Source organism: Protomyctophum parallelum (genome assembly GCF_964188405.1).
Source record: "Protomyctophum parallelum genome assembly, chromosome: 13".
In the NCBI taxonomy this organism is placed as follows: domain Eukaryota; kingdom Metazoa; phylum Chordata; class Actinopteri; order Myctophiformes; family Myctophidae; genus Protomyctophum; species Protomyctophum parallelum.
Genome location: NC_139708.1, coordinates 4,044,601 through 4,061,718, shown reverse-complemented (window position 1 = coordinate 4,061,718; position 17,118 = coordinate 4,044,601). Strand labels below are relative to the sequence as shown.

The following is a 17,118-nucleotide window of genomic DNA, read 5'->3' as shown; positions in this document are numbered from 1 at the left end:
CTATTTTGAGAATGTTCACAGGCTTATGCTGTATATACTGTATGTTCTACCTACTGTATATACTGTATGTTCTACCTACCGCGGAGCTCCGACGGTGTGTTTTACCGTTGTTGTATAATAATGTAGTTGGGGAAATAACCCAACTAAATGGAGGATCGATTGACATATCCTGGCATTTTCAACTACCTAGTGAATTCTCCTGATTGGTATTTTACAATTTACAATTTACAATTTAGGCATTTAGCAGACGCTCTTAATCCAGAGCGATTTACATTTAAGCAAGAACAAAAGCATGGGAATACATCACATAAAAGCATTTATCAATATCATGAAACATGCGTAAGCTAAGAAAGTAACAGTGGAATATCTATATAATGAAACTATACATACACTATACATATAAACTATACATATTTACTACTATGCTATACATATGTACTATGGCGTGCTATGACTATATACAATACAATTATAGTGCTGTCTACATAACATGCTATAAGTCTGTGTCAAATGCTATCTAAGCCAACAGAAATGCTATCTAAGGGGGTAGGGTAAGTGCTATGGGCCATGATGGAGTCTGAAAAGGTGGGTTTTCAGGCTACGGCGGAAGATTGCGAGTGATGCTGCAGATGCTGCAGTTCTGACTGCAATGGGAAGTGTATTCATAATTAGTCTTGCAAGATGCTGTTTGGATACTTTTCCAGACATAAAGTATTAAACAAAATCACAAATGTATCTGGGTATTGAAAACTTCAAGGGATGTGACTGTGAAGTATATACCATGCGGCCAGACAGCCACTTTAACAGTTTCCGTTCTTTGAATGGATTACTCCAGGTTAATGTCGCTGCCATATCGGACATACGCGAGTTTTGTTTTATGTGTTTAATCCGCCGTAATGTAAACAAAAAAAATAAAATTCTTCTTCGCCGCGGAGAAAGAGAGTAGGCGCATCTGTTGTGATAAAAAAACCGGAAATCGTCACATGCTGTGGGCTGCTAGGGCTTCTGGGAAATTGAGGCCAATGTAAACGAATGGGGTGCAACGCCTCATTGAGACCAGTCTTGTGTGCGTCTTCCGGGTGCACCAAGATGGTGGATGCTACACTCGGATCATAACAAACCAGGGGAGCTTTTTTTGCTGGATTTTCGCGGATTAAAAGCCCAAATAATTCAGCGTATGCTCTAAAGGTAATACAACAATCTCGGCAGTGAAGGGGGGTTGATTAAAAGTCCGGTAAATCGTTTTCCGCAGTCAAACTGTTAACTTGAGATTTACGAAGCTAGCACTTTTGACACACTGATGGAGTATATTATAGTATATTGAGATGGCAGGTATGTGACATTAAAAAGGACAAGTCAAACACAGCCTCAGTAATCAACCAGTGAAATGACAGTGTTCTATGATACCTTTCATAGGATTGCATTGACAGCTGCAGTACACCGTTCTAAATGGACCAGAAGTGCTGTCACTGGCATTTGGGGGCGTGAATTTGACGAGGCGCCGTGTGTGTCAATAGTGTAACCTTCACCTTCCAGCCGACCCTCGTCAGACAGGACAAGGCCCTTCCTCCTCTCCTCTAATGAGCGCTAATGAGAGCTGTCTTAAGGTGACCCCCCGCAGAGGGCGATATCTCCTTTTTGCCAATACTGCTTACTTACTCATTAGGTTTTTGTTGACTGTGTTTTTTCCCCGTTTAATTAACAGTGAAGGACACAGGGTAATGATTCAATTGTCGGGTCACACATGTCAGTCTTATCGTCATCCAGCTGCGTTCCCCTCAGCTCTGTTGTTGTGGCTTCTATCAAACGCACACAAAGCCACCCAATTACTCCTAGTTAGAGTAAGAATAAAAAGCAATGACTGTCCAGCTTACTTATACATCAAGGTAAACACTTTGTTGTGCCCTGATGAAGTCTGGAGTGAGACCAAACACATCAGTGTTTATGCCTTCAATAAAGGATTTAGTTTTTTTTAGCCCATTAAGACCTGATAGGCAGATTCTACAAAATGTAGAATCTCAATTATTTTCATGTCAAGTTATTTTGTTACCCCCAAAATAACTTTTATTGATAGATCACAGTAGGTAGACATGCAGGAAATGGGGAGAGAGGTGGGGGGAAGACACACAGCAAAGTTCGTCGGGATCGGGACTCGAACCTGCAACACATGCTGGATTACCAGCCACGGTGCTTGGGCCGCTAAGGCGTGATTCATACTCCTATTTTAGAGCCGAATAAAAGTCGGTTCGGCGCTGTAGAGCCTACAATGTGACGCCATTTGAGGTTCGGGGGGGGGCGGGTATACCGTCCTAAAGTCGGCTCTTCGGTGCTACTGAAAGTTTCTGACGAGCCGAAATCATTTCGGCACTACAGCGCCGAAACAGCGGTAAATTAGGAGTATGAATCGGCCCTAAGCCGGCCAAGGCTTAAAGGGTCATAGGAAACGGTCAAGAACGGAAGCTAATAGTGATTCAACAAAGGACCTCTGACCTTTACATATCCCAATTATATGATTGTATGAATTATATGATCCACTCTATCCACTCCTGACAGATGACATATGATGATTTAGTGTTTTTGAGGGGCCCTAGCCCCTCCTATATTCAGATATTAGTGTAGATGTTCGTCTTACACAAAGGAGAATTTACATCATTATGTCATCACTTCACACGGGTGTGTATATTTGTACGTCTCTAAATGTTCTGATGAATTGAAAATGATGGACCCTGTTGTAAACAAGTGTAATGCTTTATCATGGTGTCGTCCACAATAACAGTTTTTGTATTGAGTTTGAAATGTACCCATTCTGCATACTGTTAATAAATACAATCAATCAATCAATCAATCAATCAATGACCCACTCCCCCTTGAAATCGCATTTCCATTCATTTGTACGGAGGCGGAGTCTGGACCCTGCTAATGCATGTTTGGCTGAGGGAGTACAGCGTTGACAGACAACCCGCCAACCAGCCAATCAGCGTGACAAAGTGGAGAACTTTTCAATGCTTCTGTAAACTCTACTCTACCTGTACGTCTTTTTACGTACATTAAAAGTAATAGCCATGGAGCTTGTCAGTGGTCCTTCAATTTAACCTGGCTGAATTCTTTACTGACACCACCATATGGATGATCATTTTTTCCATCAGTACACACTCTTTACTGCTATATTCCCCCTATTTATGACAGTGCCTTGCTAGTCAGACACGCTGCTTATCAAGTCTACAGTATCGTATGTATTTTATAAATAAATAAATAATTGTGTAAAATGGTGCTATGACATTCAAATTTGCATTTTAAATGCAAGATGTAAAGAGTCAATTTCAGCACAGGAAGGCAGGAGGGGGTGGCTGGTGTCGTTGGAAAACTGCCACAAGTATTGATGTCAATGTTGTTGATGGACCTTGTTCCACATTGGCCTTACTAGATTAAGCCTTGGAAGGAGGTATTGGGAGGGAGTGGGGGCATGATGGGATGGCGAGAGACGGAGATTGAGCGAGGGAACGTGTGGTGGCGACAGACAGCCAATAAGAGAATCGTTTTAAGGACAGAAGGCTGTCATTTGTATGGTAATCCCAGACTCAGAGGAAGACTCCTGCAGTGTGAGCGGGCGGCTGTGCTGTTGGTGGGAGCCGAGGAGCACTGGTGGGGAGCCTGTTGCATTTCATCTCAACTCCTACAATCCATTATCCACACACAAATACAAGCCGCGCCGTGGCAGATGCTCCTGCTATCCTCCTGACTGTACAAAAACACTATCAACATCAAGCAGACAGAGAGGCCCAGTGTTCTGCTTGTGATGTTGGGTCATAAATGGAGCGTAGCCTGCGGGGTCAGTTCATGCAGACATACTCGAGGGGGTTCATGCCATGCTCAAGGCGCATACTATACTCAAGGGGTTAACATGCTGCATTACTATTCTAGGTAGTATAATCATAGTACCTAATGATCATGTTTTAGAGGGGGGGGGGGGGGATCACGGCACTTCATCTTTAAGATTATCAAAGGGACAGTGCCCTCAATACCCTACCTACTTATCCAAAGTGAATGACACCCACATCCACAATACAAATCCTCATTCAGCTACTCTGCTACCGAAATGTAGAATGCTCTGACAACGTGATGACAGTGATTGTGCAGCCACTTTACAGACCCAGGAGATTTGTATTAAGCTTATATGTTGGAGAGTCACTGGGCTGCCCTTTTAACTGGAGAAAGGCCTGTCAAGCCTCGAAGAGATTTATTTCATTGTTTGGTCATCTGGCATTTACTGATCAAAACAATAACCTCTGACTCACTGCCAGAGAATATAAATAGTGGCAGAGAGAAGACCATCTCTGCAGCAGCACTATAGACTATATTGGAATGGATAACTTATTTTAGATCAATTTCAATCTTCTCTATCCAATTTCGGTCTCGATGCCAATTCCTTCCACATGTGTATATAATCCCTGACTGTCACTGCTAAGCCCTAGCTCCTGTTTGGTCTTGGAGAGAATGCAGACAACCACGTCTCCTCCCATACACATGGAGACAAGGAGTTAATTGCACTGACTGGGAGGTTATACGTAACGCATTTGGAGGAAAATGCTCCATGTACCAGTGGTGTGTTATACCATGTTATACGCTATATAAGTAGTATACCGTCCAGTAACACTGAGGAGCTGCGGGCAGGATGTAGACTTGTCTTGAGAGGTAATGACTGCTGACCATTGGAGTTTCTAAGAGATACACACATTAATTAATTAACCAATAGAGAGCTTATTTCATTTGGTGACCACGCGCAAATATACGCGTGCATGTGCACGGGACGGAATAATCATGGTATACCCTCCGAAAAAAGTTAAAACCTATAGAACACACCACTGATGCTATCCTCCCACGTTTCCAATCACAGCTGAAGAGACTCTCCGACCAACCTGTAGGAGTAATTAGTGCAGCTACAGACAATGCCCTCCCCTGCCAGCTCCCACCTATGAAGTATGAACGCTGTCAACTGTGTTCGTCCGGGCCAAGCCGGAGGAATCACAGAGTTATCGAATTCCAATCTCAAAGGTGATGGACAGGAACTTTACCCCTAGCTGGTTGGCCCTAATTTCCCATTTTTCTGGTAGGGCTGGAGTGAACACAAATGAAAACCAGGAAAACTGGTGGATGTGAGCAAAGACCATCGGCACTATTAATACTACTAACAGTACAGGGCATAGGATGCCCTCACGTGTGTAAAATCAATCATAAATCAATTCCCATCTAAATCCAACGTCGTGTTGCCAAATCCCGCTCACATTCTGCAAGCTGTTCAAAGAATATGGTAGAATGTAATTCCATAGAGACTCTTGAAAGAGGGCTCTTGAAAGAGGAAAAAACACATGATATTGGAGGCACTTATCAGAAAAATGACGGTGTGTGTGGAGGGGTGGGGGGTGGAGGGTGGAGGAGAGCCAGACTGGGAATAAAAAGAAGAGAAAAGGATAGATTTGTAAGAGGAGAGGAGAGATCATTCAGGGAAGAGAGAGAGAGAGAGGGGGATGTGCGGTCCCATGAGGTAAACATTAAACAGTAGAGGGGATTACAAGACTCGCTATTGTTTCCGTGTGACTCATTGATTTTATTTGGAAAATTTAAATGCAATACGCAGATATATATAGCACCCTGTATGAGGATATTGTAGTAAGGTCACGTGGCTTCATTTCCATTGCCCTCCTGTAGACTTGGTTGGAGTACAGGCAGGAATAGAATAGAAAGTAATATGTAGTTTATATACTGTATAGCACATTGTTATGCAATTTTATTCCATTCTTCCCCACCTGAGTTCACCATGTGTCAGGGAGACAACTTAAGTGTATACGTTACACAAGTGTACGTGTCTGGATCAGGGGGGCAGTCAGACAGATATTTTGTGAAGCCTGAAACTCCTGAAAGTTCATATAATGGCCTGTTGTGGCGCTGTCACTGGACCCAAAAACACCCATAGCCCCATAGAAGTCCATGTATTTGGGCCCAACTTCACCTAGACTGTATTACCTTAATAAACATGGTCATGAATACTTTCTGCTTCCAGTCACTAGTTTAAAGTCTCATTTCTAATGTCATAATATTCTTTTTGGAAAATTATGGTCCCATTTATAAAATAAATTACCATAAAGTCGCGTATGTTCTGAGGGGCGTGGCTACCCTTCCAATCTATGATCGGGAGTCCCCACCCACTCGAGTCAAAATAAAAACCAACAGAGAAGAAGGGGGGAAGTCCCTCCTCGTTGTCTGGGCAGCCAATGGCCAGCTGGGCCCAAACGGAGCCAGCCAATGGCCAGCTGGGCCCAAACGGATCTAGAAAGATGGCGACTTACAGTGCAGGAATAATAGGCTTCATTTTACGTCCATGTTAGACCCGGGGAACGCTTTGTCCATATTTTTTACAGTCTACGGTCTGGATGCAAGTCCCAGCTGTGCCCATGGGGAACATGCATATCTTTATTAGGGGCATTAGCTAGAGAGTGCCTTTGCAATTCAATTGACCTGTGCTGGGGGTGGTGTTTAGGGACCATTCGTGCATCAAAAGTAGAATGAGGCAAAAAAAAAAGGCTACTTTCACAATATTTTTCTCTGAAACCAAATTCTCTGAAAATAAATAATGCCTCAACTCCTACAATTCTAAGGCGTGGGCTACACGACTCTGGGTGTTTTTTCAAACGCACATTTCTATGTGCGTTTGGGCCTTTCAGCCAGACGCAAACGGCGTTTTCGGCCACTCAAACGGAGGTTTTTGGCAACGGTGGAGATTTTCGAAAAGATCCGGATGGTGGAGCTGTGTAGTCATGCGAAACTGAGTTTTTGAGGAAGGATGACGTCACCTCCCTAGTCGCGCATGTTCGTTGTTGCTTTTAACACTGAGCATGCGCATCAGTTCATGGATTGAAAAACGAACAACTTCCGGGGTGAACGCGAGGTTACCATAGAAACGACAACAAACACGATGGCAGGTACCGCCACCCGCGCGGGCGGATCCTCACCATCTAATATAAACACAAACCCCATTCTATCAGCTGCCTCACTAGCCTAGTGGACTACTACGCACACTTGAAATATATGCTATGCTTCACTTCGCTGGTTCGCGCCCCACTGTCGCCGCTCTTTTTACAACCGCAGACTTTTTAATAGTTTTTGGATTAAGGTTGGTGAAGGATGCGTTGCTCCCCTGCTTGCGGTTATGTATGCAAGCAGGGGAGCAACACATCCTTCACCAACCTTAATCCAGTCTTTTTAATGCAACCTTAATCCAAAAACTATTAAAAAGTCTGCGGTTGTAAAAACAGTGGGGCGCGAACCAGCGAAGCAAAGCAAAGCATATATTACAAGTGTGCATAGTAGTCCACTAGGCTAGCAATGCAGCTGGCAAAATTGGGTTTGTGTTTATACCGGTATTAGAAGGTGAGTTCTAAAGTTGCTCACTAGATGGAGCCCGGTCTGCACGTACTACCGGGTTACGTGGGGGGATTTATTGGGAAACCAGCTCACCGCGCATGCTCAGAACATTTTTCTATTGCGTTACATATTTCTTATCGCCACCTACTGGCATGGCATGCTTGTTGGAGTCAAAAATGATCGTTTTGGGTTGTATGTGTGGACACAGATATCTTTGTCGTATGGGCCCCTGCCCCTGCCCATAGCCTGGGCCTAAGTGCTTGTCGTTGGGGAGGAGTACCCAGTTCAATATGTGTCATGGTTTGACTCTTCCCCTATGTCTGCATTTCCACATCAGCCACTCCCACTCTCCATTCCTACTCAGTCCTTGTCACACACCTGTTCCCACTCCCTCTTCAGCCCAACAGTGACATGTCCCTTCCACACCTGTGAACACTTCGCCAATTACCCTGCTCCCCATAAGACTGGACTCTTTCCACTCTCCCACTGTCAGAACATACATCCTTGTCCCCTGTGTTGTACCTGAGTTCCTGGTTCTCTGTTTTTGCAATTCTGAAAGGCTGCATTTTTGGACTTTACTGCTTCGAAAGGTTTGCATATTTGAACCTTTGCATTTTTGGCATTTTCTGCATGCTGCTACTACTCGTTTTGTTTGTAGCTTGACGGCATTCTGCTTTAATAAATCATTTAATTTGAACATTCCTGGTCTTGTCCTGCATTTGGGTCCTACCCTTTGACTCACCGTGACAATATATATATATATATATGAACCTTTATTGAGACAGGATATCCCCTTGAGATGTATCATCTCGTTTTCGAGGGGGTCCAGCAACGTACAGCAAATACAAGACAAGTACATTCATACATAATCGAGGACAAAACAAACAACAAAGCTCTCCCAAAACTAGCCGCTCCCATCCCACCTATTCCCCGCAACATTGTATCAATAAGTCAATATAGTAATGATACATAGTATACAAGATGATGAACATACACCGGAACAACAACAGGCCGAGCATCATGACAGACATTAACAACATTGTCAATACATCATGACCAAAGTGCAAACATGCACTTGAAAATAGTAGATAGTAAGTAGTAAATTTGCCGCATGATGTAAGGAAAGAGAACAATCAGAACAATGGGAGGCAGTTAGAAACAGGAGCATGGTGTTTGGAGATGAATAATGATAGACACTTTAAAAATATTGAAGGAGTTAATGGATCTGTGGGAACTGGGGAGATTTTTCCAGTCGACAGGAGCTTTAAATTTAAAAGCACGCCGACCAACTACTTTTCTGATGTTGGTGGGGACTATCAGGTAAAGATGGTCTGTGTGCCTCAGGTTGTATGGTGAGCTGAAGGGACGTAGATATTGTTTTAGATATTCCGGGTAATTAAAGTGCATTTAAAGACAAATAATAGCCAGTGAGAGTGTCTTCGAGCTTTTAGTGTTAGCCAGTTGAGGGACTCATACATGGTACAATGGTGGGTCATATAGGGACACCTCAGTATAAATCTACAGAGATTGTTATATGTTACGTTGAGGGGATAGAGGTGTGTATCGGAGGTATTTTGGTAAACAATGTCAGCATAGTCTAGGATAGGGAGAATTAGTTGCGAGATGATTCTTTTCCTGACCTGAAGGGTGAAACAGTTAATTGATCGATAGAGAACTTTCAGGCTGAAATGTACTTTCTGGATAACAGAGGTGATGTGAGGCTTGAATGTGAGGTGAGGGTCGAGCAAGAGGCAGAGGTATTTAAATTCGTCAACCTTTTCGAGCTGTGAGCCGTCAGCAAATATAATGATTATTTTGAGCCTGCACCAATCGCTCCCACTTTTCACACGGGCATTGACCATAATATGGAGATTTATAATTTAACAAATTATAAATTAATAATTTATTAATGAATTAAAAATGCGAAAATGCACCCAGTATACAGCACCCCTCACGGCCACAAGGGGGGAGGGGGGTATCTCACAACAGGTAAGGGCTAGTACAAAATAATTTATAATCAATCTGGATAACCTGATCCTGTTAGGGTTTGGATGGGTTGGAGGTACATGGTCAATGTCTGCAGAATCTAACAGAGCAGATGGAAGGAAGCCTGGATGGAGGACTCTGGGAGATTTCCCAGGAGAAGTGGTTGAGAACAGAGCTCTTTTTTCTATCTAGTCATGTAATCCTAATAAGACCAGGCTCACAGGAGATTTCCAAGGGTGATAATTAAAGAGATTACCAACTGTACTGGAAGAACTATTAAGTACAATTGACAATCGGACAAAGACAGGCAGGACTATAAGGCAATCACTACTTTATTCTGGTCAGCTTCAGGCATAAAATACTTGCCAATTATTAGCTGTCCTGTCTCACTGGGAGTCCACCTCCAACCATAGCAATTGTGTTAGTATATTGTAATACTCTAGTCTACAACACTGGTTTTCAACACTTTTCATATCAAGGCCCATTCATTCTGCATTTAAGCCACCGACCACCATTTGATGAGATTTAGCCTCAATTTTTTGTTATCGTTGGCAGGCAAATGTTGATCAAAATAACAATTCTGCTCAGATTGTGTAGACTTCTTGTAAATTAAGTATTGCAGATGTTTAAGGATAATTCAGAGTTACTTAAAGATCTATAACAGTCCATTCAGTTACCAACTTTCCATCATTTAGCTGGGGACCATCTGGAACCCCTTCAAGGACCACTGGTGGTCCCGGGACCACTGGTTGAAAACTACTGCTCTACAATACAGATTGGATGAAATAATAGTTCCAGACTCCAGCTTTAAATACTTAGTGAAATGGCATTTTTTGGCATTTTATTTTTAAGTTTCAGTCTGAAACAGAATGTGTTTCTGAATCAATCAGATCATTGCATCCCTTCAGGCTATGGGACGTAGCTCCGCTACAGTACATCCGCGACGTGTGGAGTCTGTTTATTTACAAGTGCAGAGAGACAGACGGCCAGCTCAGCCTGTTTGCTACTACGTGGCTTATTTCTAACCTATAATGTTTTCAGATACATATTTTAGGGTGCTGATTAAGTTTAAGTTGCATTGCAACTTTTCAGGAATAGAAAGCCTGCAGGAGTAGAAAAGAATTGTGCTATTTTATCATGATCATTAGTGAAGAGAGGTTGAAAAGTGCAGCCTTTCTGTCTCACCAAACATCTAAATCACTCACTGTTCACAGCGTCAACATTCCGCTAAGATCATCTCTCTGCCTTTGAATGTTATTCTCTTCGATCCCTCCCCTCTTGTAACCCTGAGGTTTTTTTTTTTTTAAGATATTCTTTTTGCGGCTTACGCCTTTTATTGATTTTTTAAGGGACAGAAAGTAGGCTGACAGGAAACGGGAGAGAGATGGGGGGGATGACATGCGGTAAAGGCCGTGTCGGGTCCGGGAGTCGAACCCGCGGCACACCGCGACTGGATCACCAGTCCGGTGCCCAGACCGTTACGCTACGGCCTGGGCCTAACCCTGAGGTTTTAACCCATTCTGAACGGGCACCCATTTTGGTGTCAGCATCATGTCGTGCTTTAGCTATTTAAAAATAGCAGATCTACAAGCTCATATCGCGCCACCGAGTGGCGCGATACGAGCTTGTAGGTCTGCTATTTTTGAAAAATCGAAGAGCAACTGACATTTCTAGAATCTGATCTCAGGTCAGAATGGGTTCATCAGACCAGTGTGTGTCCAGTGGAAACCTTCGTATGAATCTGATCTCAGGTCAGAATGGGTTAACAATCAAATTGTCTTTCTTTGACTTTTCCTAGAACCAAGCGCTGCAGGCTGCCTCCTGCTAACAGAAGCCAAGTAATTATGTGACTGAGGTCACACTGTACTGTCTCTGTGCTTGGTAACATATTGGTCCTTGGGCGAAGGATGGATGCATCACAACAGCAAGGCCACTGGCAGTGGGTGAGTGCAGGATCTCCATGCTCTGGGGAAGAAGGGCTTTTCAACTCAATTAATCTCTCTAAAAAGAACTACCTTTTATCACGCAGGGGGGGTTTGTAACGGACCCGCGGGGGGGGGGTTTCCATAGTCACAATGTGTTGTAGCTAAGACTATTATTTTGAAAGGCTTCCTGCTCAAATGTCAGGTCTCTGAGCCTTATATTGACTGTTTCCTGCACAAACTTTGGGACTGTACAAACTTTTATTCGTGTACAAATAAAAAATAATGATAATAATAATAAACTAATCAAATAAACAAAGCAAGCAAGCAAGCAAGCAATTGACTACTAATATGACTGTCTATGTATTGTTTGGGGATAGGTCGATTTGTAAAAAGTGTACCCCTGAAGAAAATATATGTACCCTGGTATGAAATGCCAAATGCTCTATGTAACTGGGGATAAAACCTACACCTGTGTGAAGTGAGCGGTGGAACTGTAGTGTGTGGGTGTCCCCGGGGGCAACATCCAGACCCCCAGGAACATGGCCAGGTGGCCGGCCCCGGTTTCGGCGAGCCTTCCCGCGTCCGAAACGGTCGAGAAATGACAGAGTTATTGTGTTGCAGCTTTCCGTGCTCAACTGTGCTAGAGGACGCGTAGACATGCATACATAGGGACACAGGGGCCCCCCGGAACATCATGTTTTTATATAATCTATAGGCCTATAATCAATTTGTTTTTATGTCAATAGATAGATAGATAGACAGATAGATAGACAGATAGATAGATAGATAGATAGATAGATAGATAGATAGATAGATAGATAGATAGATAGATAGATAGATAGATAGATAGATAGATAGATAGATAGATAGATAGATAGATAATCAATTCATTTGTATGTTGCTCATGGATGAATGGAGTGGACAGACAGACTATCCGTTTGGCTTTGACTGCTTCAGTTCAGACAGAACATGGGACATATGCAGCTACAGTAGACTACTGACTTACTAAGCTATATAGTCTGCTACGCAGAACATGGTGGTGGGATGAGGTCGGGGGGGGGGGGGGGGCGGGGGGGGGGGTTGCTCATTATGCAGGTCACACAATGGATGGACCACTGACTGACTGATATGTACAGTATGTATCCAGCCAGGTTGGTCATTGGTATTATCATTCACGCTGCGCACACGCGATTCCAAACTTGAACGTCACATTGAGCCTCGACACGTTGTTAGCTTGTAGATCGGCTCTTTTTAGCAAACGACACCACCGCACTACAGAATATAAAGTTAGGTATGGAACTGCGACTATAGAATGTGCACTTGCTGTATCAGTGCCTTGTCTTTATCACGATTGTACAGGCAAATTCTGTAGTGGTGGTGGTGGACTGTTCGGCACAGTCAGTTAGCAGCCAGAAGGGGGTGGGGGCAGTGTGCTCTGTTGTGGATGTGGGCTGCAAAGTGGTGACGATTCTGACGTCACAGCAAACAGGCTGTTGGTGTTGCGCAATAATGTGTTTTTTCATAGAAATGGGTATTGTACTGTAAATATGACAGTTGCATGGATGCAAAGTAGTGCGTTATGTCTGGACAGGCATGCCGGTGGTGTTGGGGCAAACGGTGTGGTTTTGTAGGAGAAGGCGGACAAAGGCGGACGGATAAACGGGGTGCTTGGGTTTTAATTAAGGTGGCAGGATTAAGCAGTCACCGTATGTTATTCTTTCTTAATTTTACAGAGTATAGAGATCGACTACTATACAATCAAATAAATCTGTATACAAGATAATTTCAGAGAGGGAGGGAAATACTAAATTAACTGTTAACTACATTAAAACATTTCGCGGGGAGAGTTGGTAAAGGGGCGAGTCGTTTGATATTCAAGACCCTGGTATTCACACCCTCTACTGTACTGTACTGTACTGGCACACCCGAAATCATCATATATACAGTTAATATGTGAGTGTGTATTTGTGTGTGTGTGTTAGGTTGCGCACAGGTGGTGAAAAACAACCATGCTATTATTACATAAAAAAACACTGCTCTAGGAGTCTAGGCTACACTAGGCTTCATGTCGCTCGCTTTCATCATCAATGAATGGTAGACTGGTAGGTACAATGGCAACACAGAAACGTATGGGGAGGAATTAATTGGCATTAATGACTTAATAATTGACTCATCTAAAAAATAAATAAAGTCCACAAGTGTGGGTCCCATTTCCTCCCCTAGTAACAAGGGAGACCAAGCATTAAATGGAGGTTAAGGTTTCCCATTAGAATGAGGTGTTGTATTCTCCCATCTGACATGGGGATCGGATGTGAGGATATCAAAACAAATTAGAGTTTAAGCACAGGTTAATTGCCTGGAACACCCACCTTAAATTGCAAGGCACACAGGCAAAAGTGTGATAATTACGGTAACATTCAATTTAAATTAACGATCTTAATTTCACAGTTGCAGGCGGTACATAAACTCAAGGTGTAAATGACTGTCATTATGGCTTTTAGAAATAATATGAATATCAAATTATATTTGATCAGAGAAGAGAAGAGGCCCAGTATAATATAATATATCACTCTGGGCCTTCCTGTCTACACTCCCCAGGACCACCCAAAGGAATCATTAGATATGATTTAATGTAAGAGGGGACACTCTAATTACCTGGCATTTAAATAATAATGAGTAGGTTCATTTAAACAAGGCTATTCTTAGAATGGTACTCCTTTTTCTCCTTCTCCCCTGCAGTGTCAGGCCACAGTATAGCTGCTGAATTATTCCTGAAACGATATGTATTATAGTTACCCACATAGTCCAGGGGTCTTCAACCCCAGTCCCTCAAATCTTTATCCTACACAGCTTTGTCCCCACACGTCTCATATTTGCCAGTGACAATGAAAGGAGAAATTAGGTCATATGTGCCTCAACTATGACATAAATTTGTGGCAACACAAACATTAAATGCCATTGACAATGAAGGGATAATTCGCGTCATATGTAGACAAGCAAATCTGCTAACTAATCACATAAATTCAGTTGTTGTAACAGTATGATGACGTATAATGATAAGAGCGCCCCTCACTTCACACAGGTGTGTTCTTTTTTACATGAATCACTTAGCATCCCTATTCTAAGGACAACTCAGCCAAAAATAGCATCTGCAAGCTCACAACGCCTGGCTTGTAGATCTGCTATTTTTGGCAAAGAGAGGGAAAAAATCACACCTGTGTGAACTGAGTGGTGCAACCCCCCTCTCTCCCTCCCCCCCTTCTCTCCTCTCTCCCTCTCCCCCCGGACCCCCCCCCCCTTCTCTCCTCTCTCCCTCTCCCCCCGGACCCCCCCCCCCCCCTCTCCTCTCCTCTCTCTCTCTCATTAGCAGGCAACAGTGCAGCACTAATACTATCTCTCTCTCTCTGTGTTTCTGGCACAACAGCGCCCCTACTGGTACTCATAGTCATTGGCTCATTAATGTCACATAGGTGAACACATATAGGACCGGTGAACAAGTTAACAACACATAGGTGAACACGGACATTGCTGTTCCTTAGAGTGGTTGCACCTCAAAAAGACCTGACCAAGTAATGAAAGGTCACATTTATTGACAGTTTAAATGGTTTATGTCTGAAAATACACATTAATCTAACATATACTGATGATAGTGCTGTCAAAGTCTATTGATTGATTGATTGAAAAAAAAATCACAGTATGCAGAATGGGTACAGTTCAAACGAAAGCACAAGTCAATACAAACATTTTTACTGTGGACGACAGTCACGACACCATGATAAAGCATTACACTTGTTTACAACAGGGTCCACCATGAAGCCAACATTTAATCTGCATTGCAATTTGCAACACAATGTTATACAATTATGTAAGTGGCTCCCCAGCTGCTTCATCTCTCTCTCAGTCAGATAGGGGCTCCTTATTGGCCTGAAAAATAACGCTGAGATCCCTGGCAGGCTGGCATAGACTAGGCTACTCGTCTCAGTCTCATCTCAAGCAGTGTCGCGACGCGACCATGAAACCTGTTGCAGACAGTCACCCACAGCAGGGCAGGGGTGTGTGATGCAGATGCACCACTGTCCACTGCACTGATGATATTGCAAATTTGCAACATTGATTCAATTATTATTCAATCTTCAATTAAAATAAATAAACTTGTAGAGCTATTACTTCTTATCACAAAGACACGTTATTTAAGATAGGTCTGAAACTTGTAATGCAAAAAACAATCACGTAGATTTATACTTTTTAAATCAGTTGGATGTTGGATGCATATAACACAACAACCTGCTGCATTTGTGCGTTAATTAATTGTAGCCAATAAAGCAATTTTAAGAGTTTTCAGGAGTGTCCTCCTTCCTCCCTCACTTACCTATCGTCAGTCTGCCAGTCCCCGAGCAACAGGTCGCGGAACCGGTACCGCGGAGGCAGCGGCAGGACATCCTTCTCCAGCTCAACCATTGTCCCTCCTCAGCCTCCTCACACAACCTGAAGCAGGAGCACAAACCGCGCCTCGACACTATACAGCGCGGACTGCGCGGAGGATGGATCTTCTGATCCGAATCCGACCCCCCCCCCCCCCAACACACACGCACACGCACACACACACACACACACACACACACACACACACACACACACACACACACACACACACACTAGTACTCACTACACACACCCCAAACTCTTCCTAGTCAAAACGTAGAGAAGCGATACAACTCATTGCTCCCCCAAAGTCAACTTATTTTCTCCAAGAGACGCTGTTTATGTTAGCTCCACTTTTTTCCTTTCCGAGAGACAACAGGTGGATGATGGTCGCACTCCGTCGTAATGGGCGCGGGTAGCTGGCTATAGTGGCTACTTTACAGCTGGTGTCTGACTCTGACTGTCTGTGTGCAACTGGTTGTTGAATATCATCGACATCCTCTCTCTGGTCGACTGGAAAGCTGTGGTGAACAGTGGAAGTGGCAAAACCCAATGGTAATTTTGGATAGGAAAAATGTCCTTGTGGATATCTTAAATTACAGTTTTGGATAGGAGGAATGTCATTGTGGATATCTGAAACGTTAGTTTTGACTAGGAAGAACTGATATTACAGATATCTGGAATACATATCCAGTCTAGCGATTAAATGTTAAAACAGCCACTTATATTATTTAAATTATTTAAAGATATCTTAAATAGAATTTTGATTAGGAGAAATTAAATTCTAGATATCTTGAAATACTATTTGTACTAGTATAAGAATGTTATTATGGATATCTTTAATTACAATTATGGCTAGTGAGAATGCAGTTTTGACTAGGAGAAACATGGTTTTGGATATCTAAAACATATATTACAGATAGCTAGAGGGTGGTTTGATTAAATGTTAAAACGGCTTGCCACAGGACACACTCGTCCGCGGAATGCTGTCATCAACTCTTTCTTTCTTTCGCTTGCTTTATTTCTTTTGTTTTTACTTTTATTGTTGGGGGATCGCCAAACCCAGGCGCGCCGAGCGCAGCACTGCACAATGAATCAACCAAACAGCATAAATGTTAGTCAGACGACCTAACACACAGGTCCATAAATAACGTACTATTCATGATTCGTTGGCTATATAGATAGGGGCTATGCCTATATGAATTAACGTTGATCCGGATCCATATTGAAAATATTCGTAAGCTCTGCTTAAATATGTATGAAAAAGGCATTCCAATTTGCGAGCATAATACAGCCCCCTCAGTCAGATGTGCATTAATTTGGAATGCTTGCTTGGCACCGCTTGGCAGTTTAATTGTTGCTTTGA

General features: G+C 43.0%; 1 protein-coding gene across 1 annotated transcript in view; it reads right to left on the bottom strand.

Moving 5' to 3' along the window:
- kcnt2b (potassium sodium-activated channel subfamily T member 2b) overlaps positions 1-15,788 on the bottom strand; it is a gene marked incomplete at both ends in the record, with an annotated part of 132,604 nt that extends 116,816 nt beyond the window's left edge. The window contains one exon of the mRNA XM_083780847.1: positions 15,700-15,788. Coding sequence (XP_083636973.1) covers positions 15,700-15,788 — 89 coding nt within the window. The remainder of the gene's footprint in view (positions 1-15,699) is intronic.
- Positions 15,789-17,118: the final 1,330 nt, after the last annotated feature.